This window comes from Carya illinoinensis, chromosome 4 (genome assembly GCF_018687715.1).
Source record: "Carya illinoinensis cultivar Pawnee chromosome 4, C.illinoinensisPawnee_v1, whole genome shotgun sequence".
Lineage (NCBI taxonomy): Eukaryota > Viridiplantae > Streptophyta > Magnoliopsida > Fagales > Juglandaceae > Carya > Carya illinoinensis.
Genome location: NC_056755.1, coordinates 2,008,130 through 2,033,554, shown reverse-complemented (window position 1 = coordinate 2,033,554; position 25,425 = coordinate 2,008,130). Strand labels below are relative to the sequence as shown.

At 37.9% G+C, this 25,425-nt stretch overlaps 3 protein-coding genes across 7 annotated transcripts; 2 read left to right on the top strand and 1 right to left on the bottom strand.

The window, feature by feature from the left end:
* The first annotated feature begins 3,178 nt into the window (after nucleotides 1–3,178).
* LOC122308259 (DNA repair protein UVH3) lies at nucleotides 3,179–15,073 on the top strand. 4 transcript variants are annotated; one of them, XM_043121487.1, is made up of 19 exons: nucleotides 3,180–3,396; nucleotides 3,487–3,737; nucleotides 4,231–4,415; nucleotides 4,506–4,629; nucleotides 4,918–4,995; nucleotides 5,246–5,361; nucleotides 5,456–5,600; nucleotides 6,399–6,476; nucleotides 6,578–6,631; nucleotides 8,199–8,383; nucleotides 8,665–10,075; nucleotides 10,162–10,392; nucleotides 10,853–11,047; nucleotides 11,577–11,662; nucleotides 11,943–12,240; nucleotides 12,323–12,459; nucleotides 13,124–13,208; nucleotides 13,445–13,972; nucleotides 14,179–15,073. In XM_043121487.1, exons 1-19 carry the CDS (start codon nucleotides 3,309–3,311, stop codon nucleotides 14,902–14,904), a joined length of 5,001 nt encoding a protein of 1,666 aa, XP_042977421.1. In that variant the 5' UTR covers nucleotides 3,180–3,308; the 3' UTR covers nucleotides 14,905–15,073. The 4 variants fall into 4 exon arrangements, with proteins under 4 accessions (XP_042977420.1, XP_042977419.1, XP_042977421.1 ...); XM_043121486.1 differs by having other exon boundaries at nucleotides 3,179–3,737; nucleotides 10,165–10,392; XM_043121485.1 differs by having other exon boundaries at nucleotides 3,179–3,737.
* A 393-nt stretch (nucleotides 15,074–15,466) lies between these two features.
* On the top strand, nucleotides 15,467–19,380 carry LOC122308261 (WAT1-related protein At3g28050-like). The gene is made up of 7 exons (XM_043121491.1): nucleotides 15,467–15,901; nucleotides 16,025–16,090; nucleotides 16,264–16,377; nucleotides 17,715–17,949; nucleotides 18,062–18,220; nucleotides 18,326–18,477; nucleotides 19,127–19,380. The coding sequence occupies exons 1-7, from the start codon at nucleotides 15,711–15,713 to the stop codon at nucleotides 19,308–19,310; spliced, it is 1,101 nt and encodes a 366-aa protein (XP_042977425.1). The 5' UTR covers nucleotides 15,467–15,710; the 3' UTR covers nucleotides 19,311–19,380.
* A 244-nt stretch (nucleotides 19,381–19,624) lies between these two features.
* Nucleotides 19,625–24,697, bottom strand: LOC122308260 (protease Do-like 9). Of its 2 annotated transcripts, XM_043121490.1 has the most exons (10): nucleotides 23,930–24,697; nucleotides 23,190–23,389; nucleotides 22,906–23,086; nucleotides 22,492–22,683; nucleotides 21,477–21,709; nucleotides 20,682–20,783; nucleotides 20,527–20,577; nucleotides 20,322–20,426; nucleotides 20,089–20,229; nucleotides 19,625–19,785 (listed from the first exon to the last, which is right to left on the bottom strand). In XM_043121490.1, the coding sequence occupies exons 1-9, from the start codon at nucleotides 24,528–24,530 to the stop codon at nucleotides 20,131–20,133; spliced, it is 1,764 nt and encodes a 587-aa protein (XP_042977424.1). In that variant the 5' UTR covers nucleotides 24,531–24,697; the 3' UTR covers nucleotides 19,625–19,785; nucleotides 20,089–20,130. The 2 variants fall into 2 exon arrangements, with proteins under 2 accessions (XP_042977424.1, XP_042977423.1); XM_043121489.1 differs by lacking the exon at nucleotides 19,625–19,785 and having other exon boundaries at nucleotides 19,805–20,229.
* Between the last annotated feature and the right edge of the window lie 728 nt (nucleotides 24,698–25,425).

The following is a 25,425-nucleotide window of genomic DNA, read 5'->3' as shown; positions in this document are numbered from 1 at the left end:
AAGGCAGGGCCCTTTGTTAGGTATATGAAAACTGGTTCCACAGTTCACTCTCCACAAACGCAGGTGTGTCTCATCTTAATCATTCCACTTTGTCAACATAATTCCCAATTGATTATGGTTTGCCACGGGTACCATTTACCCTTCTGTCTAGCTCAGCCCTGGTCCGCTTAGGCTTTTGGGGCCCGGGGGGGGGGGGGGGGGGGGGGGGGGGGTGGGGAAGTTATGTAATTTTTTCCCAGCATATTATTAATGATGGCCCCCTACAAAAAAATCCAATCAACCCAATCTCCAATCCTCACTGATCATGTACGTATTGATGATAAGAGCCAATGTCATGAGGGTTAATGTGAAGATCAATGTTTTGCTAATAACCAATATCTTGCAGTTTGAAACTGATCATTATGATAGTTTTGCAAAGAGTTGCTTAGAAACATGATCCGATCAAATACGCGTTGTTTTTAAAATAAGTTAGATTTCCTGTGATAATTTTGACTATTTTGGAAGCTGAATCAGTATTGTAATGTATCCGAGGAACTTGAAGTTGTTTTGTGGGTGGAAAGATCAATAAGTGGAAGCCAAAGTTCAGCCCCTGATTGGAGGTGGATGTAGAGCAAACTTCAGCCTCACCGGATTCAGCACTGGCTCGGTGTGAAAAACCAAACTACTCTGCACTCTGCAGACATCCTGGCTATCCGAAGGTGGACGGTTTTCCGTGCATTTCCCATGAGTTTCCACAATTACCTTACAATCCAGAAAAAGAATAAAGAAAAAAGAAAAAAAGAAGTCTTATGGTATTATCTATCGTGATCGATATCATTGTTGTGGTTGAACATAGCTGCCATGTGGGTCATTATCTGCATTAGCTTCACCTAGTAGTATCTACCTTTTCTTCTCTTGGTCTATCTACTTCACCAAGTAATATCTGCATCTCTGGGGTCGTTATCATGGTAGGTTGGCTGGTGAATCGAATGGTGATTTTATTACAAGTTTGATCTCTAGTTTTCATCATTACAAGACATAATGACCTATTGTGAGTAATAAGCACAGTTAATTGTATTCATTATACATCAGCACCCTTCATGGTCCCCTGGAGTTTTAGGCATGAAGAATCATCATCATCATCAGCATCCTAGTTGTAGTATGAACGGTATAAGGAGAGGGGCTTTGCTAGACGCAGTCGGTTGTACGAAATAAAAAAAAAAAAAATATAATGGTTGTACAGAATAAATAAAAAAAAGTTATAAAAATAATTTTTTTTTTCATATAGATTCCATATTAATTTATTTTTTTCAAAGCGACTGCACGTCGACTGCATTTGCCGACTGTACATATCATTTCTCTAAGGAGAGTCTTGAATGCAATGCCTTCTCTGATGTGATTGTAGAGGTCAGGTTGGCATGATTTTCTTGTCAAGTCCATAAAACTTTTCCCTTTTTTCCCCCAATTTTTTTAAAGAGAACAAGACAACATTTTTTTTAACGGGACCAAATTCTCCGTCTAAAGTGAGATTTCATTCACCACCTTCCTATATTTAATGCGGATTGCGGGGTATTATGTCACTCCACTCAACCAATCAGCCAAGTCTACTCCATTGTTGCAGCAGCATTAATCCAGTAAGTAGCTCGAGATCGAGAATGACACCAAGTCCGTAAATGTCTCCTTTGAAGGGTCTGGAGTGACTCTGGATGCATTGGTCGCAGTAACATCGACAAGAGACGAGCCTTATTGGCTAACCATGGCCATAAGACCAATACTGATTTATGCAAGGCTCCCTCCATGTTCTTATTCAGCAAGATGTTGGAGGATGGATTTCAAGCTACCGTGAGAAATCCAATCTACCACTTTATTTCCTGATGCATGGAGGCCAATGCCGCAGTTGCAACCACCAAGTCTGCTTGCCGCCCATTTGGAATGTATAACACAAACGTTAGCGATGTAAAAAATTCTCCAAATTACAGTTGATGCACCAGAGAATATTCGCTTAGGAAACTAATCAAGTATAATCTATGGCTTTCAATTTAGAATGAAGTTTGAAACCAGCATCTGACAAAGACGAGCTCAAAGTGAAACCATCATCCTCCTTACATGCTTTTAATCCTGATTGTCTCAAACAAATAAAGTAATCCATGCATTTACTCATAGAACTTTGAATAAAAAAAATATCTCTAGTGATATTTAAAGTAGTATTACTATTCATTTTGATTTCTTTTTAATCTTTAGTGATATTTTGCAGTTTGTAATATGACACTTTTTTTAGTAACTTCTTATATCAACTAGTTAAGTAGAATGTGTTTGATGCATTTTTCTTAATGCCAAAAGTTCTTTGACGATAATGGCGATGTCTGGAGCGCTCGTTCAAGATACAAACAGTAAAATAAATGCAGGAATATATATAAATATATATATATATAATGATTTACGCAATTCGGTATTAAGGCCTGCATCTTCACTTGAAGAGGTGATATCACTATGTATACATGTTTAATGCAATTTCTCATCCCCTATTTGCTCTCAAATGCTAAGGAGGGAAAAAAGAAGATGGTCTGGTTGGTGGAGAGTGAAATCACTCCAATGCATCTCTATAGTCATTGATTTTTACCTCTCATATTTTCGTGGTGATCTAGATTATACGAGATGAAATGACATAATTTTAGATTAAATATATAAATTTAATAAAATATGATTAAAATATTAGTTTTTAATATTATTATTATTTTGAGATTTAAAAAAATTAAATTATTTATTATATTTTATGTAAAAATTTAAAAAATTATAATAATAAGATAAGATTAGATAAAATATTTTTCAAATGTAAATAGGCATTTTTTATACTATTGGGCTTCTAATTCAACATGGGCTGAGCTATTAATTAGCCTTTGATATATCTTGGGTTTCATACCAACAAATATTAATGTATTATTAATTTTTTTTAACGTAAAACTAAGAATTTCAATTTAGAGAAGCCCAAGAGTCTTTTGCAACGTTGATGATGTACAGTGTATTCCTACTTGTAGCAATATGTTTATTATTTGGTTTGAAAAAATCTGCAGGTTTAAATACCGATTTCGACTGTTCCACAAAGTCGTCCTCATATATTCTACGACGTCGTCGTGATTCCTTCCGTTCCACGAAACTAACCCAAACTATATTAAATTAATATTATCCTTGCATGGCTTCCCCCGACATCGTTTTGACCACAATATGTGCTCTGTCTGCTTCCTAAGAAATCGTCTTTTTATGTCTTGGCGGCAATGGACTAACTGAAAAATCAGAAAAGAAAGCGTCGTCGTCGGCAATTCAACTTACCAATGGGAGTGCACGGTCTTTGGGAACTACTGGCCCCCGTCGGCCGCCGCGTGTCCGTCGAAACCCTCGCCGGCAAAAAGCTTGCCATCGGTACTACCACTCTAGCCCTAACCCTATTCCTAGCTCTCAAATCTCACGACCCTTCGATTTTCATTAGTATAATTATGAATTGTATTCCAGATGCGAGCATATGGATGGTGCAGTTCATGAAGGCGATGCGGGACGAGAAGGGCGAGATGATACGGAACGCTCATTTGCTGGGATTCTTTCGACGAATTTGCAAGCTCTTGTTCTTGAGGACCAAGCCTGTCTTCGTCTTCGACGGGGCGACCCCAGCTCTCAAGCGCCGTACCGTGATCGCGCGCCGCAGACAGCGCGACAACGCGCAGGCCAAGGTCCGAAAGACCGCCGAGAAGTTGCTTCTCAATCAGGTTCGCTTGTTTTTCATTATTTTAATTTTGAATTTCGTCTATTTGCTTATGGTAATAATGAAATGAAATAAATGTGTAGTAAATTGTTGTATGTAGCTCTGTATTTGTGATTGGATTTCCTGCCGCGTTTGAGTATTAATAATAATCCATCATGTTAGATTTTGGATGTAGAAGGTGACTTTGCATTTCGCGTTGGACATTATGTGGCTGTGTTTCGCTGCAACTCTATTATTTTATACCATTTGAAACACCTGAAGAATGTACTCTTGTCAGTTTGGTGAGCGAACTGGGGAAACACCTTTGGACTTAATATAGATTCTAATTTTGATCTTGGTCTGGTTTTTTGGAAGTGAAGAGATCTCGAATGAGTCTGAATTTCTTTTCTAGAAGCCGAGTTGGTGAAATGGAGGATAACTTTAGTTAGTTTTATAGTGAGGTACAATTTACTGGTGTGTTTGATATGATATGTTGGCTATCTGCTTCTTGCTAACAGCTTAAGGCAATGAAACTGAAAGAACTGGCAAAGGAAATTGAGAACCAGAAGAAAAGGCAGAAGAAGCAGAAGAATGACGCTAAGGGTGAGAAGATTTTTTCAGAAGAAACCAGCATGGTCGGTAATCAGTTAGAAAGGGATGATATGGTCTCCAAAAGTTTCAGTCAGGAGAAGCTAGATGAGATGTAATCTGCATGCCCATTTGTAGTTTTCAGGCTGTCTTCTGACTATGTGGTTTATAGGTTTCATTGACTGTTGAATGATTTGGTTTTTAGGTTGGCAGCATCTATTGCAGCAGAGGATAATGGGAGGTTTCCTAACAATGCATCAACATCTGCTGCTGCTGCTGCTATTATTCCTGCTGAGGAGGATGGTAGTGAAGAGGAAGAGATGATACTAGTAAGTTTATTCTATGTAGTCTATGGATTATTACCTTTTGTTTTTACAAAATCATAGACATTGCCTCTCATGCTGAACCAGTTTACTATGTCAGTTCTGCATTGGGAATTAATTAGTAATAGTTGGTTTATACTATTTCAAGCTGGCTTACTGAACACCCGCATTTAGAAAATACTTTCTTTCTTTGGCTTGGGAGGTGTTAAGTCTCATACTTAATTAATGCTCATGTTCACTTCGTGATCTGTTTGCTAAACATTTTTGGGTTATTGCATGATATTTGTTTCACAGCCTGCAGAGAATGGTGAAATTGATCCAGCTGTATTAGCTGCTTTGCCTCAGTCTATGCAACATGATCTTCTCGTTCAGGTTAGTGTCCTAATATAAATAGATAAGGGTTTCTTGTCAAGTCAAATATTTTACCTTTCCTTCATTTTGGTTTTGTTTTCCAAGCATTTTACCATATATTGAACATATTTTATTATTATACAGAATAGGAAATATTTTTTTTGCATTAACCCATGCAGTGTCAATGTTTTAATGATAACCTTTTTGTTTTACTTATCAAGGGGAAAAAACATAGTTGTTTGACTCAATTCTGTTCGGTTTGATGTAACAGCTCAAGGGAAAGAAGGTTATGCCAGGTGAAATGGATATGTTTGGTTGCAGTTCAAATGGTGGGGATGTGATATTGAGGAGTGGGCCGAGTGGCAATCAGGAAAAGCTAGATGAAATGTAAGCTGGGTACACAGTTGTAGATTACAAGGGTTTATATACCATATGGTTTTAAGAAAAAAGTTCTATTTTTGATTCTGATGAGTAAGTTTAGGTTGGCAGCGTCTATTTTGGCAGAGGAAATTGGGAGGTCATCTAACTGTGCATCAAAATCAGCTGATCCTTTTCATTTTGGGGAGAATGGTGAAGGATATGAAGATGAAGACAATGACGAAGATGAAGATGAGGAGATTATGTTGGTAAGTTTTTGTAGAAAAGTGAAATGGTAGTATGCAGAGAAACGTACAGATTGGTGGGCAGTCTCCCCACCATTTAGTATTTGCTTGGAGTTATTACCTTTTATTATTACAGTTGATGACATACTATTGTGTTTTATCAGCTTATAATTCTAGCTAGGTGTTTCTCTTGTATACAACTTGTGTACTTATAAAATAAAATTCTCACTAACAAAAAAATGATGCTGATGGGGTTGCTAGGTCAAACTGGTATAATCAGTTCAGTAGATTCCCTATTCCCTTGAAATATAAAAGCTGGGGAGTTTGAAAACGGTGTTATGGTAAAAAAATTACCTCATGAATCAAATCCCAGCAGGATTTTTATCACTCAAAATCTTGGATTTCAAAATCCATTTATTGAAAAGGAATTCCAAATCATTCTAACAAATAGGTTACAATGAATTCAAATCCCTTCATGTCTAAAATTCATCCAAACAAAAAATTTGAAAATCATTAGATTTGGAGTCGAGACATTTTAAATCTCGACTTAAAATCCAAATCCAAATTCAAATTTGTATATATAAACCCAACCTATAGGAATAAGGACTCATCACGCTATTTCAATATCTATTACACAAACATGGCCCAAGTGTGAATGTGGTTAGTTTGGATTATGCTGGTAGTTTTATCAACACTCTTATTTGGGAAACAAAGACACACTTTGGGTTTGTGTGGTTTAGACCATGGTATCATGCTGTCTTGTGAGACTTATTGACCTCCATTAAAAATATGTTTTTTTATTTCATTTAATTAAATTTGCAGCCTGCAATGAATGGGGAATTTGATCCTACTGTATTGGCCGCTTTGCCTCCATCAATGCAACTTGATCTTCTTGTTCAAGTAAGTGCCCCTATTTATGGATTTTTCTCAGCTTCAGCATTTTGGCTTTCCCTCTTCGACATTCCTTTTATTATGATGTTTATTATGGATTTTCTCTGTAGATGAGAGAAAGATTGATGGCGGAAAACAGACAGAAATATCAGAAAGTCAAGAAGGTTGGTAATGGGATGCATTCATGTGCGTTTCTGATTCATTTTAATATGCAATAATCCTGTGTACCTGGGCTATGTCTTTCTTTTTTCTTTTTTTTCTTATCAATAAAACTTCTTGATTACCTTAAAAAAAATTAATATGCAATAATGTCAGTTTGCAAACATGACATACATATACTAACTAATAGTCTAATAGATGTTCTCTGCTGTTAAAAACAGTAAAAACATTATTCAACGAGATATGCTCATTCTTGTGGTGAAAGTTGTTGATAGTGCTGGGCATTATACTTTTAGGATTGAAAAATAACATTTTTTTTTTTATAGGTAAAAGAAGTTTATTGATCCACATAAATAGGCAAAGCCTGAGTACACAAGAAATATACGAGAAAGAGCCTAATTACTAAACTACATTCTACTGATAGTCGCATACACATCGTTTAGACTCATTCCATTCCATACAATAGAAGAGGCCCACAACAACAAAGTATGAAAGAAAAAGTCCCTAAAACTGTCCAGGGAGTGTTCCTTATTCTCGAAGCAGCGGCCATTTCTTTCGTTGCATGTGCACCACATTAAGCATAGAGGTACTATCTTCCATACTGCAGCGATCTGGCGATTCCCCCTAATCCCTCGCCAACAAGACAATAGATCTATCACCCTCTTAGGCATGACCCAAGCAATACCAAGTCTTGAAAAGATTGCATCCCACACTACCTTAACTACTTTGCAGTGAAGAAGAAGGTGATCCATTGATTCACCGTTACATTTGCACATGTAGCACCAATCCGTTATGTAGAGTCCGCGCTTCCTTAGCTTGTCGATTGTTAAGATTTTACCATGAGAGGCCACCCACCCGAAGAAAGCTACTTTGAGAGGAAAATGGATAGTTCAGCGAATATCTCATGAATACTTGTATCTAGTTATCCATATAATTATTGGTTTTGCCATTGTCATAATTCTTTTTTTTTTTTATATAAGTAAAAATTTTATTTATCAAATGCAATAGGCGAAACACATGTATACAGGATGTATATAAAAGAAACACCTAAATACATTCTAATTCTAGGAAAACGAGGACAAAAACTCATGGACAGCCCCTCCATTAAGTACAATAGCTGAAAACCATCTAAACAAAGAACACATAAAAATTTTCCAGAGTTCTTATACATTGCATACCCTATTATTAAAAAACCTCTCATTCCTTTCCAACCAAATGCTCCACATAATGCACAAAGGAATCATCTTCCAAATGTCATAATTCTTTAGTTAGATTAGAGAGACTATGGTGATATAATCAGCCTTTTCAAGAGTCTAGAATCAAAGCAAGTGGGTTGCCAGTTTACGTGTAAGGTTCTAAAGTTTCTGAGCAAAGATTGATATCACATGCAACTATATGCTGTAAGGATTCTATATATACTGTTTACCAAGGTGAGGATAAATTATTTAGGAGTCTCCCTCTATAATCATAAGATTGATCTATACATCATAGCGATGATATGATTCCTTCCAATTATGTCTTGTTTGATAGTATGGATGCATCTTATTATTGATTCTTTTCATGCTCTTTTAGGATCCCACAAAGTTCTCAGAGCTGCAAATTCAAGCTTACCTAAAAACTGTTGCTTTCCGTCGGGAGATAGATGAAGTACAGAAATCTGCTGCTGGGAGTGGGGTAGGAGGCGTACAGACTTCTCGGATAGCCTCTGAAGCCAACAGAGAATTTATTTTCTCATCATCATTTACTGGTGATAAACAGTGAGTCAATGTCCATATTTTGTATGTTAATTATGCATAAAAACTAGTCCATGTTTTCTGTTTTTTTTTTTTTTTGGGGGGGGGGGGGGGGGGGGGGGGGTGAGAAACATTAAATCTTTGATAGATATAATGATGTTTGTTCTTCCTAACTAAGTGTTTCTTCTTGTATACATCCCGTGTACTTGGGCTATTTATATTTTTCTATTAGTATTAATAAAAAAAATTTACATAAAAAAGATATCATGGTTTTCATTTGTTTTCAACATTCTTAAATATGTCAGGGCGTTTACATCTGCCAGAGGAGAGACAAATGGAGATAAGCAACTAGAGACACCAAGAGAGCATCCTTCTCAAAATTTCATCAATAGTGTTGCATCTGCCAGTAAGTCCAATGCCATGAGTGGTTCAGGCTTGGATGAATCTAGGAGGGTTTTTGATGACAATATTGAAACGTATACGGATGAAAGGGGGCATGTCCGAGTTAGTAGAGTGAGAGCTATGGGGATCCGTATGACTCGTGATTTACAAAGAAATCTGGATTTGATGAAAGAGGTTGAGCAGGAGAGCACAAATGCAAGAAAGATCGCAAATGCTCAAACTATGGTTGATGGAGACGCAGTTAGTGCCCCAAGAAACTTTCCTGGTACCAAGCAGTCTGTAGAAACTTCACATTATGGTAATAGTGAATCTGTTAATTTGAATGGAAGAAATGAGGAATCCAATGTAAAAAGTGACACTTCCATAGAGATATCCTTGATGGATGGCGGGGAGAATGGTGATGATGATCTATTTGCTCGTTTAGTAGCAGGAAATCCAGTAAAAAGCTTTTCTGTTGACAATACCCCATCAAGGAAGCAGTCTTCGAACCTTTATTCAAATTGTGATTGGGAGGAAGGAATCATTAAAGATAAAGTTGGTAGTTTCTCTAGTAACAATGGAGTGGAAATTAAGCCTTCACTTGAGAAAGACAAAATTAGTGATGAGAGTGACGTGGAATGGGAGGAAGGACTTTGCAACTTTCATAAAAGCACCTCCCCAGAACAAGCAGAAGCAGGAAGAACAGTTTCTAAAGGTTATTTGGAAGAAGAGGCTGATTTGCAGGAGGCAATAAGGAGAAGTCTTGAGTATGTAGGGGATAAGGAATCTAGTCTTGAATTACCACAAGTTGAGAAAAATCTTGAAGAAGTTTGTAAAGATATTGCAATCTTTGGTCAAAAAAATAATATTGGTGGGGAACTTCTGGTAGGGGAGCATGGTTCTCAAGGAAGTGAATCATTTTGTGAAATAGTATATGGAGATGTAAAGCCAAATGGTGTGGCTGGAATAACTGTCTCACAAATCATTGATTGTTCTGGGAGACAGTTGAAGTCATCTGTGGCATGTAGCTCTGATAATGCTGGGATGCAGGTCAATAAGCCATGTGAAAGACAACCAGGTTCCCATTCTGAACAGGCAATGCAAGATGCCAGTGAAAGGGACAGTTTGTACAGAGAAATTCCAGGTTCAGAATCTGTTGCTCCATTGCAAAAAGAGGTCCATGTGGTCGCAGAACAACCTCCGGGTACCCTTAGTGTTGGTGCTGGATCGCCCAATTTTCCTAGCAGGGGTTCAGAGCATAATTCTCATACATCTGGTGTGAATACCAGTGGCATTCAGATTGGCGATGAGTTAAATGATCCTAAAACTGAAACTGTATGTTATTTTATTGATATGGTTAACCGTGATTTTCCTCTAATTAAGTTATCCACAAATGACTTGGAAATGACATTGATTTTCAGCAGAAATTGGCTGCAGAAGAAAAAAATGGCAATCATGTTGGGGAAGGGGGGCACAACAAGTATGGTTCTCCCTTTGAGGGGAATGAAAATTTGCACGCCGAAGTTATAGAAGGTAATTTGGCAGAGGAAATCCAAATTCTGGGTCAAGAATATTTAAGTCTAGGAGATGAGCAGAGAAAGCTTGAACGTAATGCAGAATCTGTCAGCAGCGAGATGTTTTCAGAATGCCAGGTGTGGCTTAAATTTTGCAATGTTCGAATAATATATATGTTTAATATTATTTATTTTCTTTTCTAAGCAATGGCCAAGATCAATTGATTGGTATGAACAATGGTCAAGATCGATTCCTTGGTATGACTGGCTTGAATTTATGCTTCATTGCACTCTTGCCCTTTGTTTTAGACGCCAGGTTGTGCCATACTTTGAGAATGACATTATTCAAGGGAACTCACTCATTTGGGAAACAGCCCTTCAATCCAGTAGACAGGCTTTGGAGATTGTCACTTGATGCACCTTTTAGATTTTTTACTCCATTACTAAACTTACAAAAAAGAAAAATATTTTTGTCTTACTGAAACAAATGAGAAAGTGATAAGTTACGGCTTTTTCTCAGTCAGTATGACTTTGCTTCAGTAAGTTATAGTCTTTGTTGGGAAAAGATAAATCTGTTATAATTTTGATGAGTTTGCAGGAACTATTGCAAATGTTTGGATTGCCATATATAATAGCACCGATGGAAGCAGAAGCTCAATGTGCTTATATGGAACTTGCAAACCTTGTTGATGGTGTCGTGACTGATGACTCTGATGTGTTTTTGTTTGGGGCAAGAAGTGTATACAAGAATATATTTGATGATCGAAAGTATGTTGAGACATACCTCATGAAGGTCCGGATTTTGTGGAGCTGCATTACTATTCTTCTTGTTCTATATATTTTGTACCAACTATACTTATTTGTTTGAAAGTTTCTTATAATGTCTATCACTGTGAGGCTTTGTTAGATGAGAATATTTATCTTAATTCTGGTCCTTTTTTTTTCATAAAAACCATTTACCATTTCTTGATATGGATTTTTGTCTTGGTTGAAAAAGAAAATACATGTCTGCTTTTGTGGTATCCCAATATTATTGAATTGTTTGATTTTTAAAAAAAACTGTTTTGGCTTTTGGCTTTGTGATAAGCATATATTAAGAGTGTCCGTTGAATATCTTTTTTTCAACTGGAGTGAACAAAGCCTTCAGTTTTAGCTTGGGGCTCTTTGATTCTTGTTCCACCTTTTCACCCTATGGTGCATGTTGTTACTCAGGCTCCTTCCTTGTATTTTTTATTTCCCCCTTAGTGTTCTTTTCTTCTTTTATCTTTTTGGAAAATAATTAAATTATGCTGATATGATTTGCTCACATGTTTTATTTTCAGGACATGGAGAAGGAGCTTGGCCTGACTAGAGAAAAATTAATTAGGATGGCATTGCTTCTTGGAAGTGATTATACTGAAGGTGTCAGGTAATTAACAGCTGCAGATCTGACTTCCTTTGCTGTTTGTACTTTTGCTAGTGCTTTGACCTTGGAAGTATTGTCACATATATTTCTAATTTTATCGTGCTTCGTACAAATTTCATTTTTCATTTACTTACTATGGGAGTCTCATGCTATTGCTAGTTATATATATATATATATATATGTATATGTATATATATATAAAACAGAAATTAACAACTGAATTTTATAGTGAGGGTGCTGAATTTGGTTGCTAACTTAATGCATTGATTATATTTTTGTGTAGTGGGATTGGCATTGTCAATGCCATTGAGGTTGTAAATGCATTTCCTGAGAAAGATGGCCTCCATAAATTTCGGGAGTGGATTGAGTCACCAGATCCCACCATCCTTAAAAAGTTTGATGCAGAAACAGGATCAACTGTGAAAAAAAGAGGGCCAAAAATTATTGACAATGGTTTGAAATGCTCAAAAAGCAATTTAGAAGAAGTCTCTGGATCTGACCTAAACATTGTAGAAGGTCAAGAGCAGCAGCAGTCTGTAACTTCCATGGACGACATAAAGCAGATTTTTATGGATAAGCATGTATTGATCATGTTGTCCGCCTTGTTATTTACTTGTCATTGCTCTTTTGTTTCATTCTTATTCTCTCTTCTCCTTTTAATAGAGAAATGTGAGCAAGAACTGGCATATTCCTCCTGTTTTCCCTAGTGAAGCAGTTGTCTCTGCTTACTTTTCTCCACAAGTGGACAATTCAACTGAGCCTTTCATATGGGGAAAGCCAGATCATTTTGTTCTTCGCAAGTGAGTTATTCCTTGAAATTTAGCTTCAGGGTCATAATGAGTTGTATCTTTTGAGATGATTGATGATCATTTTCATCTTTTGATACATTAAAAAAATAAAAAATGAAAAAAGAAAAAGAAAAGAAAAAGGAAGAGATTTTTTGGGTTTCCAGCTTGGGTCACTATGTAAATCTATCAGTTCTCATTACTTGAAGATTGTGGCCCCTCTTATAAAAAAAGATTCTGTCCTGTTAAAGTTTTCTTATAGTATATTAGCTTGAAGGGGTGGTAGTTTTATTATGTATAGTCATGCTATTAGTGTCAATACTTGGGCAGGCTTTTACATATTCCTTGTGCAACCTGGATTTATTTTTCTGGTGTTGGACAGGGCTTCTTGTTGGTATATTCAGTTTGCACATTCTACGTTCGGGCGTGATTTCTTTTCAAATAACTTTGTGAAAGCCCATGCCCACTTCTTCCTATTTATGGTTTCTAGATGCACGCCATATCATGGCTAACTCATGTGGTAAACTACAAATGATTAATCCAATCCAAGGACAGAATACATGCCTCCACAGCCAACAATGCACCCACATTTCTGACAGTATTCACAATCCTTACACTTTTTGACAAATAAAATTGAAATCTTTCATAGTTTTCTGACGAGCTTCTTTTTATTTCACAGATTGTGTTGGGAAAAGTTCGGGTGGGGTAACCAGAAGGCAGATGAGTTGCTAGTACCTGTTCTGAAGGAGTACGACAAACACGAGGTTAGGGACATTCACCTTCTCCCCCCCACCCCCAACAAACAAAAAAATAATAATAATCCAAGACAAATTGGCTCTCATCTCTATCATCACCTGCTACTAAATTAAAATCAGTTGGTGCACATAATCTGAGCGATATTTAGTTGGCTATCACACATCCCGGTCATTTATGATGTCATTCATTTACCCCTTATCTCTGAAGTTGGTGCTCACAAATATATGTTACTTGTTTGATGAAGACTCAATTGCGTTTGGAAGCATTTTACACTTTCAATGAACGATTTGCAAAAATTCGTAGCAAGAGAATTAAGAAAGCTGTTAAAGGAATCACTGGGAACCAGACCTTGGAGTTGATGGATAACCCCTTGCAAGAGGTTTCTAGGAGTAGAAAGAAAAGAAGGGCAAACCCTGTTGAACCTGGGGATAATAAGTCTGAAAAACCTTCAAATGAAATAGAGGGGAGTGATGTTGGGAACCAGAATTACTATATGGACAAATCATTACCCAAGCATTCAAGGAAAAGGAGGAATTCTGGAGAGCCTATTCCATCCATACCACCTGTGGAGACAGAAGGCAGACGAAGTCGCAACAGAGGATCACATGGGAATGGAAGAGGTGGAGGGAGATGGAGAGGTTATGGAGTAGGAAGAGGAAGGGGAAAAAGAAGTTCTGGTTTTGAACCACGTGAAAGCAGTGGTAGTGACACAGACGATGATGAGCAAGAAGTTCTTGTGGAGAATTTAGAAGTGCCAGATAAAGTGCGAAGGGTAAGCTACAGTCTTTTTCTGTGCTCTAACAATAATTTGCAGAAGTATCACCATCATGGAATTATGTGATTTACCATTCAGTTCAGATTGATACCTGTGATATGGATGTTGTCAGAGAGAATAAATTCTTGTAGTCTTTTCATTCTTGCCTTACCCAACTTTAAACAATTCATCTTTGCACTCATTTTCCTGCTTATATCTTTCAGTCGATGAGAATTCGGAAGCCTGTGAATTACACTGTGAATGACTTTATGATGGATGATGGGGAGAAGTCATCAGACCAGAGTGATAAAAAATGCTCTGCTGGCGAGGCAGTAGGACGAGATTTATCTTCAGCCCAGGGTGTATGTGAAGATGCTGCTGCTGGTCATAACGAAAGCAAACAGCATAATAATAATGCAGGAGATTCTGCTCATGAGGAGCACTTGCATATAGACTATCATGAAATGGGTGGTGGGTTTTGCACTGACGAATGTGAAATTGATCAGCCAGGTGTGAACCAATGTGGCGAGCCTTCTTTTGAGGCCGAGTTTTGTAAAGACTACCTCGATACGGGAGGTGGGTTTTGCTTGGATGAAGGTGAGACAGAGAATGACCAAGATGGAACTCATTGCCCAGCTACAGCTACTGGCTCGGGAAGTGCTGACCCAGACCCATCCCATCGCATTGATTTCACAAATGAAGCTGATCTTGATTTTGGTCCAGTTCAATCTAACTTGGGCCCCAAAGCTGCCTTAGATGGACTTCATGCCACAGGGAAGACAAATGTATATGATACCGAATCGAATCTGGACCTTCAAAATGCGTCAAGTAATGAGGGTAATTCGAAGGGGGATGTGTCTTCGCCGCGGAATACCACTGGAAAGACCTCCAACACTGTTGGAGGTCTAAGTGCTATGCCTTTTCTGAAAAGAAAGCGAAGAAAGAGCTAAAACCCCCCTGACATTCTGGTTTTCAAATAATTTTTTCTTTTCCCGTATTTTGTTTATATCTGATTTCCCCCTCTACTTTCCCCGGAACTTGTCAGAAAATCTAGTTAATGGTGAGGGCCAAGATTGCCCTTTTTTTTAAAGCTTCAAGGGAGGGAAGAATTGAGCTTAATCCTCTAATCCAGTTAAATAGGAAACAAATCAATGAACTTACAACTGTATTAAGAAGTGTAGCCGTTGAGGAGCAAATAATCAAAATTTGATCAAATGTTTTCTAGTCACAAAACCTTAAGAAGAGCAACAACCATCATCGATGGTGCATGACTTGACATGCCTTGATTTCACCTGAAAGCAATCAAAACTGATGTTCGGTGAATGGTGATACCCTACTTAACCTAACTACTCTTGACTAATTAATTAGTTTGATAATGACACACGATACGAAAGGATCTTAACACGTTAATTTATATATAATTAATATATTATACCAGAGATGCTATTCACACGTGATTTACCCTAAAGGCTAAAAGACGAGAAAAAGAGAGAGCAGCAATTTGTTTGGCATTATCCGTGTCCAACATCATTAAGACCTGCAAATCCGATCAGAGAAGAAGAAAAATAAATATCGCATTATTCCTCTGTGTGTGTGTGTGTGTGTGTAAAATCTTCTTTTAAGGACTAAACAAGCAAATCCGACACGTTTTACATACTTCCCCTTCATTGTCAAGTCAACAGCATCCAGTAACAGCTCGGTTCTGCCCTTGCATTATCAAGGTGTCTCTGTTTCTTTGGGTTTGAGCCAGAAAAAGATGAATGGGGGGTACAGTTACAGGGATGTGCTGCCATTCACGGCCATGGTGACCATGGAGTGCACCAGCGTGGGCTTAACCACACTCTTCAAGGCAGCAACGTTGACTGGGATGAGCTACCATGTCTTTGTTGTTTATTCTTATGCTGTTGCTGCTATTGTGCTCTTCCCTGCACCTTTTATCTCCCAAAGGTCTCTCTCTCTCTCTCTCTCTCTCTCTCTCTCTCCCCTACCATTGGTTTTACAAACTCCAACTAAACAGGTAAATTTGACACGAGCTAACAGTTTCTATGTTCCTGTTCATATGATTTGCAGATCAAAAGAGCTTCCTCCACTTAATTTTTCCGTACTGTCGAAAATTGGTCTTCTCGGGCTCATAGGGTACAGTTATTTCACACATGCAGCCATGATGATCTACAAAGCCAACCCATTATTTTTGTTGGATCAGTAAAGCTTATTTTTATTTACGGGAGAGTAAAAACTCAACATTTTCTCGTTCTTATTTCTTTTCTGACTCTATTTTTCAATTTGAATCGTTGTTGGGTTGGGAGTAGGAGTTCATCTCAGATCATGGGGTATGCAGGCATCAATTTCAGCTCTCCAACACTTGCTTCAGCCCTCAGCAGCCTGGTGCCAGCTTTCACCTTCATACTTGCCATAATTTTCAGGTTCTTCTCCACTCCTTCAATATAGTTACCAAAAATATCCTCACGTGCTTAAAAGATCATGTGGCCTCTATATACAAATAAAACAAAACAAAAAAAACGACTTTAAAAAAAGGTTGAAGAGGGTTTCTTTTTTAATCATGACAGCAAGGGTTGCTGTAACTCTGTTCTGTCTCGTTGCCTCCTTTGGTTGCCTGGAGAAAAACCTGCAATTGGTGCAATTAATGGAAATGCCAAACTAGAATCGGGAATGACCTTAATTCTATGAGCAAGTGCTTGGGCCAAAGTCAGTAACCAGCCAAGCTTGGTCAGACCCAACTTGCAGTAGTCACTACTGCATTCGATAGTCCTTTCCCAATAATTGACATTGTTTGATAATGATCACTTAACAAGTTTGGATGAAAAAATTATACTATTGATGTCATTTAATGTCTAGTCTTACCAGTTAAGATGGAGTCAAAATCTTTTAAGCATCGTGAAACACTAACTTACTTTCATATTCGTAAAGGTCTTTACCACGCCTTCACCTACCTCTTCCAGTCCCTGAAGAAACCATCAGAAACTTCGTTGCAGAGCTTCCTCAGGAAAAGACCTCCCCTTTTCCCTTTTCTTATTTTCTACTTCCTCCCACACCTCTCCATAGGATAGTTGAAGAGATTATTTTCTTTCATTTTCTTTTCATCTTCCCCCACCAACAATACCCTTCTCGTTTTTTTTTTCTTCCTACTACCTCCACCACCTCTCTCGCATACCCTTTATTACTTCTACTTTCAACACTATTATTACCACCATTTACCTCCAAATTAGTTACTTCCTTAACTTTTTAGCAGATTTCTAGAGTAATGTGCATATCCAAAATCCAATCATTTCAAATCTATATCTTGTAAAATCTAGGACACTTTCTTTTCCACTGACCACCTATAAATTAATGAGATATTGAATCTACTTTGGTCTACAAAGATGGGGTGGAAATCACCTTTTCGTTTGCTCCAATTTAGCAAACACCAACGCACCCCAAAACCCTCCGATAACATTCTCTTTAAAAGGGTGCATTTTCTTGAGACGCTCTCAAAGTCAAGAAACCATGAAACCAAAATCACTCATTTTTTAAAAAAACCAAAATCACTCCTGTGGTCCCATTTCCACAGAACTTATTTTTCCCATTTCTTTTGATTGTCATGCACTATTTTGACTGTTCTGAAGTGATTGTTAGGTTGGGGCCCCACATCTTTTACATATCTATATGCTTGTGAACTCACACTGGTAGATATGTGTATTTACTTTTATCATTCGCTCATCTCGTTTTTACCATTTCTTTTCCCTGTTGTTGGCTTTAAAAGAATGGAAAAGATGGATTTGAGAAGCTCGAGCGGCTTAGCTAAAGTTTTGGGCACCATGGTATCAATATCCGGTGCATTTGTAGTGACTCTCTGCAAAGGCCCGCCGATCATCATTACTCGGTCGTCATCCCTTTCACTTCATCCACCTATAAGCTCACTAAAATCAAATTGGGTAATTGGTGGCCTTCTACTTACAGCTGACCATATTTTGCTTCCACTATGGTACATTGTTCAGGTGGGTTTCTTTCTCATTACACAGGAACCCATTTTCAATATCTACATTGCATGAGATGTGCAAATACTGTAGATACGAAACTAGTCTGAAAGCTATGCTTTTTTATTTACAGGCACAAATTCTGATGGAGTACCCAAATGAACTAACCGTGATATTCTTTCACAATTTATGCGTGACCATCATAGCTGTAGTTGTAGGTTTGATTACAGAAGAAGATCCAAATGCTTGGAGATTGGAGCCAAATATAGCATTGGCCTCCGTGGTATGCTCGGTAAGAAGCTCACGCTCCATTCGTACTGTGAAATTTAAAGAACAAGGTAGCCTATGACCTTTCTTAAATCTTTTAATGTCTTCATCCTGCTTTTTCCTAGTCTAGGGACTCTTTGGGTCATTTTTGAACAATGCAGTTCATGCATGGGCATTACGCGTGAAGGGGCCTCACTATGTCGCAATGTTCAAGCCCTTGTCCATTGCCATTGCTGTTGCCATGGGCGTTATGTTCCTTGGTGATACTCTCCATCTTGGCAGGTACAAAGACAAATAAAGCCCTTTCCTTTTCAGTTCTAATTAGAGAAAAGATATTTACAACTATAAATTATGCAACCGTAAATTATGCAACCGCCGCATAATTCTTTAAAAAAAATGAATAAAAAATGAAATTCACATAAAAAAAATTAATTTTTTAATAATAGACTCTACTCTTTTTCAAAAAGATTACATTGCGTTTATGTACTTCACAATTATACGTAGAATTATTCATTCCAGTTAACCCTCAACACCCCAAAAATCCAAAAATAAGTCAACTATTGTTGATTTTCTTAACGTCATTGCATGGTTTTTCAACTTGTCTTCCTTTAGAAAACTAGTTTGGATACCCAAACTCAAACTATTTAATCTCATGTCATCTTTTTTTTTTTTTTGATAAATTCATCTCATATAATCATTACAATTTTCACAAATTTTTACATAAAATATAATAAATAATTTAACTTTTTCAAATCTCAAAACAAAATTAATTTTAAAAAATTATATTCAACTTTTAACAAGACATCTCATCTCATTTGAACTGTGTAACGAAATTAAATATAAGTCCAATACATAAAGAACTAAACAAATGCTCTTGTTGGCTCACAGTTTGTTTTTATCGATTCAATTACCACTTTTCTACTTTTTACAGTCTTGTTGGAGCAACAACAATATCAATCGGCTTCTATACTGTAATATGGGGAAAAGCAAAAGAAGATATGGGTGAAGACTCAGGAGTCCGTAGCCTGGAATCACCATCTAGCCCCCAAAGGGTCCCTCTATTGCAGAGCTATAAAACTGTAAGTGGTAGAGAGAAAACGCAAGCGATTGTGTAAAAAACATGCTCTAAGTGTGCAGCACCTAGTTGCATTATACAAAATCATATGGACTTGCCAGTGGCCACTAGTCAGAGCACATCAAATATTACGTTACACCCCAACCTCTCCATCTCTAGTCCAAACCCACACACAGTGGAGAGATCACTTTCTGTCGTCCAAATTTCCAGGCTCATCCAAATTTCTCTCCATCAAGCACATACTCCTGTCCTTTCACCCATCAGCAAAGTTCGTGATGAAACATCCTGCTCGTGTGAGGCATCAGCGGTGTTTATAACATATTAACACGTCGATAAATTCAATTGGAATAAACGGAGTCCAACCTTTCTATATTATTAGCATCCTAGCAGGGAAAGAAGCACATTCGTATCTGGTGCCATGATACAATAATTTAAGTCAAACACCAAGATTTCATTTACCAAGACGAGGTGGACATGCAAACTCAGATTTATGACATTCGCTTGTCATGAACTGTCTGCATAAAGACATTGTAATTGTTGATCAAACATATATCTCATTCTACTATGATTTGTTGGGATATAAAACAAACAAAAGATGAAAAATCGAAAATCACATGGTGTTTCTGGATCTAGTAAAACCCAGCTTCATCTCCGTACTATTTTCCACTCGTTAAAACAAAGTTCAGAATGCCCATGAACTTAAATCCAAACTTTAATTGAATAATGCAAACCCCAGCCTCACGTTGCATTTCTGTGGGTCCAAGAAAAGATGAACAAATGAACTACGAGTGCAGCTACTTGAACAGGATCTTCTTTACCTTTCCCCCAACGGAACTCTCCACCTTCCCCACAATCTTCATTCAAGTTTTGAGGTCATCAGACATTGCAGAAGGTATGCAATGCGTTGTCAGAATATCTAAAGTTGCTGCTTTGGCATTCTTTGTACGTAGGACCACTATCTGCACAAAGTTTTAGTACTTGTGTAAGTTGAGAGAATGCACATGGGTACATGTGTGTGTGGTGTTTGGGGGAGGGGGGAGAGAGAGAGAACCTGTTGGTACTCTAGATCAAACTTTAGATATTCATCATCACAACTCTCTACCATGCTGGCCAAGCTCTTAAGATTTTTCACAGGTTTACCATTGAAAGCAAGAACCTAGAAATACAAAAGATGAAAAGAAAGATATTAACAAGTGCATATAAAAGTTACTTCCACAATGTTCCATTACAGTGTCTTGTACACATATTTCCCCGACCTGAGTATTGACGATATCCTCATACCCAATATTGATGTCAGCCACAAGAACCTAGGACAAATTTTGAGGAAAGAAGCAATGAGTTTTCTGCATTACCTGAGGTGAACTGACATAAAATGGGGAAAATGATGAGAGAGAGAGACTACGAGAGAAACCTGAGAAACTACAACAAGCTGTTCGCCTACTGATTCTGCCATTGCATGTAGATGCTTTTCTAAAAGCTTTACTGGAGCATCAAAATCATAATCCTTTCCGTACTGGACATGGTGAAAAAACCAAGCAGTTAAGAAGTAACAGAGAAATCTCTCCTATTGACCCAAGCATAAAGCTCATTTGAATTAGGATATCACATTTCAATTGAAAATCAGAACAAGTTCCACGCCCTTAATATTATATACTAATATTCTATGTATACAAATGATTCAACAATCAGAGCATTTGTGATTGACACAACGTGCAGAAATTTATAAAGAGAATAAGCCTCAACTTGTGTAGGATCTCAGATGCATCCCAACCACATTCATTATATTAATTTGAAAAGCGACACAGAGCTTCTACTTGCACTTGTCAATTTCATGGGGCACGCAGGTAATTGAAACACATAATCAACGAAGGGCCCCTTGAGTATTTGGCCACCAGCTAAATGTTGTACCTGATATGATTGAGCATACAATAAAACCTAGAGGTTACACAACTAAACATCCCCCAAATCGCATTCTAAAACCTAGCAGTTCATACTTCTCATTAAAATTACTCTATCAATGTAAGTTCTAGAGTCCTATAGAGCTGAAAGTATTAGAACAAACAAAAGAAAAAGGTTGCCCAAGCGCACACCGATGTGCATAAAAACCCAATAAATGCTTACATCCAGACTCCAGTTCTCTAATAATGCAGCACAGAATCAATAAAGAAAAAAACAGAGAGAGAGAGAGACACACACACACACACACCTCAGAACGGAGATAGGGAACAGATATTGCGGTAAAAACAAATCCACCAATTATGAAATAAGAAGGAGGTCTGCCCTTGATGTGTGCTGGGATGAGCCGCTTGTGAGTAGCAAGTCTAATGTTGAATTCAAGGACCTCCGAATCACGAAGAACCTTTACTAAAGCATAATCCCCAGTGTATTTTTGAGACACAAGATAACTGAAACCAATGCGCTCTCCATGCCTGAATGGAACTAAAAAAGAATAACAAAAGCAAACCTTAATAGGCATTATAGGATGGAGAACATCTGCATAAGACGGCAACATCATCTTCAGATGACATCTTATACAAGAGAGTGTGAGCTGCAGAGCCTAACTAATCCGGACAAGCTTCAAATGTTATTATCATCTACACACTTTAACACGAATATTCAGGCCTCAACCAGAGAATAGCAACTGTTAATCCCTCTGAATACCGACTTAATGAATCTGTTTTCTGAGCCATTTTCTGATCCTCTGTGGATTACTTAATTTAATGATCAGATATGGCAGTAGATGGGTCAAATGCTGTAATCACATGACCAACATCTCAGCAAGCTGATTTAGTTTAGCCGCTAACTAAAGCTAAATTTCTACATATGTTCAATTTCTAGCACCTCCTCTCTCACTCTTGTATGCACCCAGAACCCTTATGAACGGATATTAAGCCATGCAAGCATCCAGAAAGTTTGTAGGCATCACACTTTTGACAGTCACGTGATGGTGTTTTCCAAAAGAGCGTAAAATAAACCTTAAATGCACAAGAAAACTTAGAAAAAAATTCCAGTTAATTAAGTTCTAAGGGGTTTCTATAGAAGATTATCATTTGTAATTTTATTGATCGTCGTAGTAAACATTTTTCAAGTCCTGCTCTTGAGACCAGAACAGACATAAAGGTAGAATCCAGTGCACATGAAAAACATACAGAATACATTACTACAACAAATTCTGATCTTAAATTATCATTTCTTTATGGAAGAAAGGGGTGGGGGTGTACCTGTTCCATCATTAGCAATATTAACCCCATCGAAACTCAAGATAACATCAGAAGGCTTCAGAACCTGAGATTCAGGAGCTGTGGGTTCGATTCTTCTGATTCGTACACCCTTCTGATTTGGTGCCATTCCCATTGCCATGCATAGATCAGGGTTTTCCATCTTCTGCCACTCAACTCCAACAATTGGGAACCCTACCAATTTGAGGGAATGAAAATTAATTCGATCATTCCAATGAACAGACAACAACCACAAAGTTCAGCATTTTCCCCATTCCACAGTTGCTGAACAATGTGCAGGAAGAGGACGACAATAAACAGAATTTCTGCAACAACTTCATACATAGGTATATAATTTTTGAGGTTATTTTCAGGTAAAAGGAGATTTAATCGAAGTATAACACCACCAAGAGATACCTGTATATGCCCCATTCTTTTCATAATCTTTAATGAAGTGCATAATAACTGGTGTTGGTATGACGTAACCAATGTTCTCCGCATCTTCATGTTTAAGAGACTGAAAAGCAATACCCACGCACTTCCCCCTATCGTTAAACGCAGGCCCACCAGAATTTCCAGAGTTTATTGCAGCATCTATCTGGGAAAAAAGTAAGTCAGAGAAAAGGGACGGCAAAGGAATATGTCAATAAAACGTCATATCTGAACTCAAAGTAAGTCTAAAGGAAGGGAGCTTCTGTAACCTGTAATCCGAGAAGTTCTGTTGACCCGTGAACATAAGAAAGTATCTCTATGCGAGACACAACACCACTTGTCACAGAGATCGTGTCACCCCCAATTGGATAGCCGACAACAGTTACGGCATCTTGGAGTGCAGGCAAATCTCCAAACTCCACGGGTGAAACTCCCTCCCAGAACTCATCGTCACTCACCGTCAGCATTGCTGAAGAATTGCGGAAAAGGAAAGGAAAATTTCCCTTTCAATTAAATAGCGCACGAATTCAAACCAAATCTTTGTATGAGTCACCGACACTCTTCAAACATTCATTCAATTAAACCAGACTCTAAGATCGCATAAGCATTGCAGTAGCATAAATGCATGAACCCTTAACAGTTTTAGTCACCAAACATGGACATTTTCTTTATATTCTATATTACACCGGCGTCTTTAATATACACATTCGAACAATATGAAAATTAGGACTTCTGCAGTATCTTATTGACTAAAAACCGAAGATGGAAAAAAGAAAACTTCATCGAACACCTATAACTATAACCTACCTGGTTAGCAAAGCAACACTAATTTGATAGAACCATAGTCCTGTCATCATAATCATCACTTTTTTTTTTCTCTCTCTCTTTCCTTAATGGTACAAGATCCCATTATTTATGTTTGTTAAAAATGCAACTCGATCCCTAAACAAACCAAACTCAGGTACGAAATTAGTTTAAAATCAAGTGAAAAGCCCAAATTTCTCATTACCAATATCACACTCGGTCCCAATTGCCAACACCGTAGCCAAGTACTTGGTATCTGAACCCCGCTTCTTCAACTTCACCTGTGTATGGTGCTCCACCGAATGCGCATTGGTCAAGACCCTTCTCCCCCCAATGATAAACCCACTACTGCTCGAGCTGTATTGCCTCTTCCTCTGCCACATCAGCGAGAAATTGGGCTCCGTGTGCACACAAAACACCTTCACCACCGCGTCCATGGAGGGCACCACCTTAACCACGGTCTCCCACCTTACTGTCTCAGAGATAACCGCAGTGGTGGTGGTCGTCGATGTCGTTGCGAGGGCGAAGTCTCCGTTTTGGTCGGCGTGTCTGGAGCCCCGGCGTTCGGGTGAAGCCGCTATGTTGGCCCGGGGGTCGTTCTTCTTGACCTTAGGGGGACGGCCACGACGGCGCAGAGAAGGCGGTGGGTTGTTTGTGTCCGTAGTGGGTTCGGTGGCAGGGATAGGGACGGAGACGGAGGCAGAAACGACGTCGTTGGCTGTTGCAGTGGTGGTGTATTGGAAGTCCTTGGTTTCTTCGGCCGGGGTTTTGGGTTTACGACCGCGTTTCCGTTTATTTTCGCCCATTTGTATTTTTGGGGGAGAGAGTACCGAAATGTGTTTTGGAGAGTATAGCTGCCGCTGTTTCTTCTAGGTGAAAGAGGGTGGGCGGGGACACTGGGAGATTCGCTGCATCCTGTCCGAGTAAGGAGCAGGACAGCAGCCAGTATGAGGGCGAGAGAGCGAGGATGGGGCCTAAAAGTAACTGGGCGGGCAAGTGAGAAATAGCCCTACTGGTTCCAAATTATCCGGGGGCAGGGAGAAAAGCCCATTTGGGCCTGCCCATTCCAATGTCAATCTACTCGTCTAAAATTTTGGAGTATCAAGAATACTTCAATATTCTCGTAAGAGTTTTGTTACGTATCAGTAAATTTATACATTAATCTACATATTAATATTAATTCCTTCATATTTAAAATTTAAATTAGTATTATTTTTGATAAAATCTATTTTTTGACCAATCACATTACATTTATGCACATATTAGTGCACAAATATGCTTGCAATTAAATTTTTCATTCTCATAATACTCTACTACTATTTATTATTTAAAAAATCTAATTGTAAGTATAATTACGTACTAATATATACACCAATCTAATATGATTAGTCAAAAAATAAATTTTATTGAAAATTTAAATATAAAGAAATTAATATGGGTACGCAAATTAGTACGCGATTTTATTTGTACGTAGCAAAACTTTTATTGCTTTATTATTATTTTTTACTTACTTTTTAATATTATTTATTACTTTTCACTATAATTTAATATTTTATTATTACTTTTTCAATACTATTCATAATTCTTCTCAATATTTTTTACCAACCAAACGTACCCAGGCGGGCAGGTAAGAAATAAGCCTACTATAGATCATGGTTATTACGGCAATTCTTTTTAATATGGAGGGAGAGATCAATGGTT

Bases quoted from the DNA above. Each gene is read 5' to 3' on its own strand.
- LOC122308260 (XM_043121490.1), bottom strand. From the start codon at position 24,530: ATGGGCGAAAATAAACGGAAACGCGGTCGTAAACCCAAAACCCCGGCC. The intron at 21,710-22,491 runs GTACACCCCCAC...ATTCTTTTTTAG, and splicing joins TATTGCTAATGATGGAACAG to TTCCATTCAGGCATGGAGAG. The intron at 20,578-20,681 runs GTTTCTCTCGTA...AATTTGTCCTAG, and splicing joins AGCTTGTTGTAGTTTCTCAG to GTTCTTGTGGCTGACATCAA.
- LOC122308261 (XM_043121491.1), top strand. From the start codon at position 15,711: ATGAATGGGGGGTACAGTTACAGGGATGTGCTGCCATTCACGGCCATG. The intron at 15,902-16,024 runs GTCTCTCTCTCT...TATGATTTGCAG, and splicing joins GCACCTTTTATCTCCCAAAG to ATCAAAAGAGCTTCCTCCAC. The intron at 17,950-18,061 runs GTGGGTTTCTTT...TTTTATTTACAG, and splicing joins CACTATGGTACATTGTTCAG to GCACAAATTCTGATGGAGTA.
- LOC122308259 (XM_043121485.1), top strand. From the start codon at position 3,309: ATGGGAGTGCACGGTCTTTGGGAACTACTGGCCCCCGTCGGCCGCCGC. The intron at 10,076-10,161 runs GTATGTTATTTT...ATTGATTTTCAG, and splicing joins ATGATCCTAAAACTGAAACT to CAGAAATTGGCTGCAGAAGA. The intron at 13,209-13,444 runs GTTAGGGACATT...TGTTTGATGAAG, and splicing joins AGGAGTACGACAAACACGAG to ACTCAATTGCGTTTGGAAGC.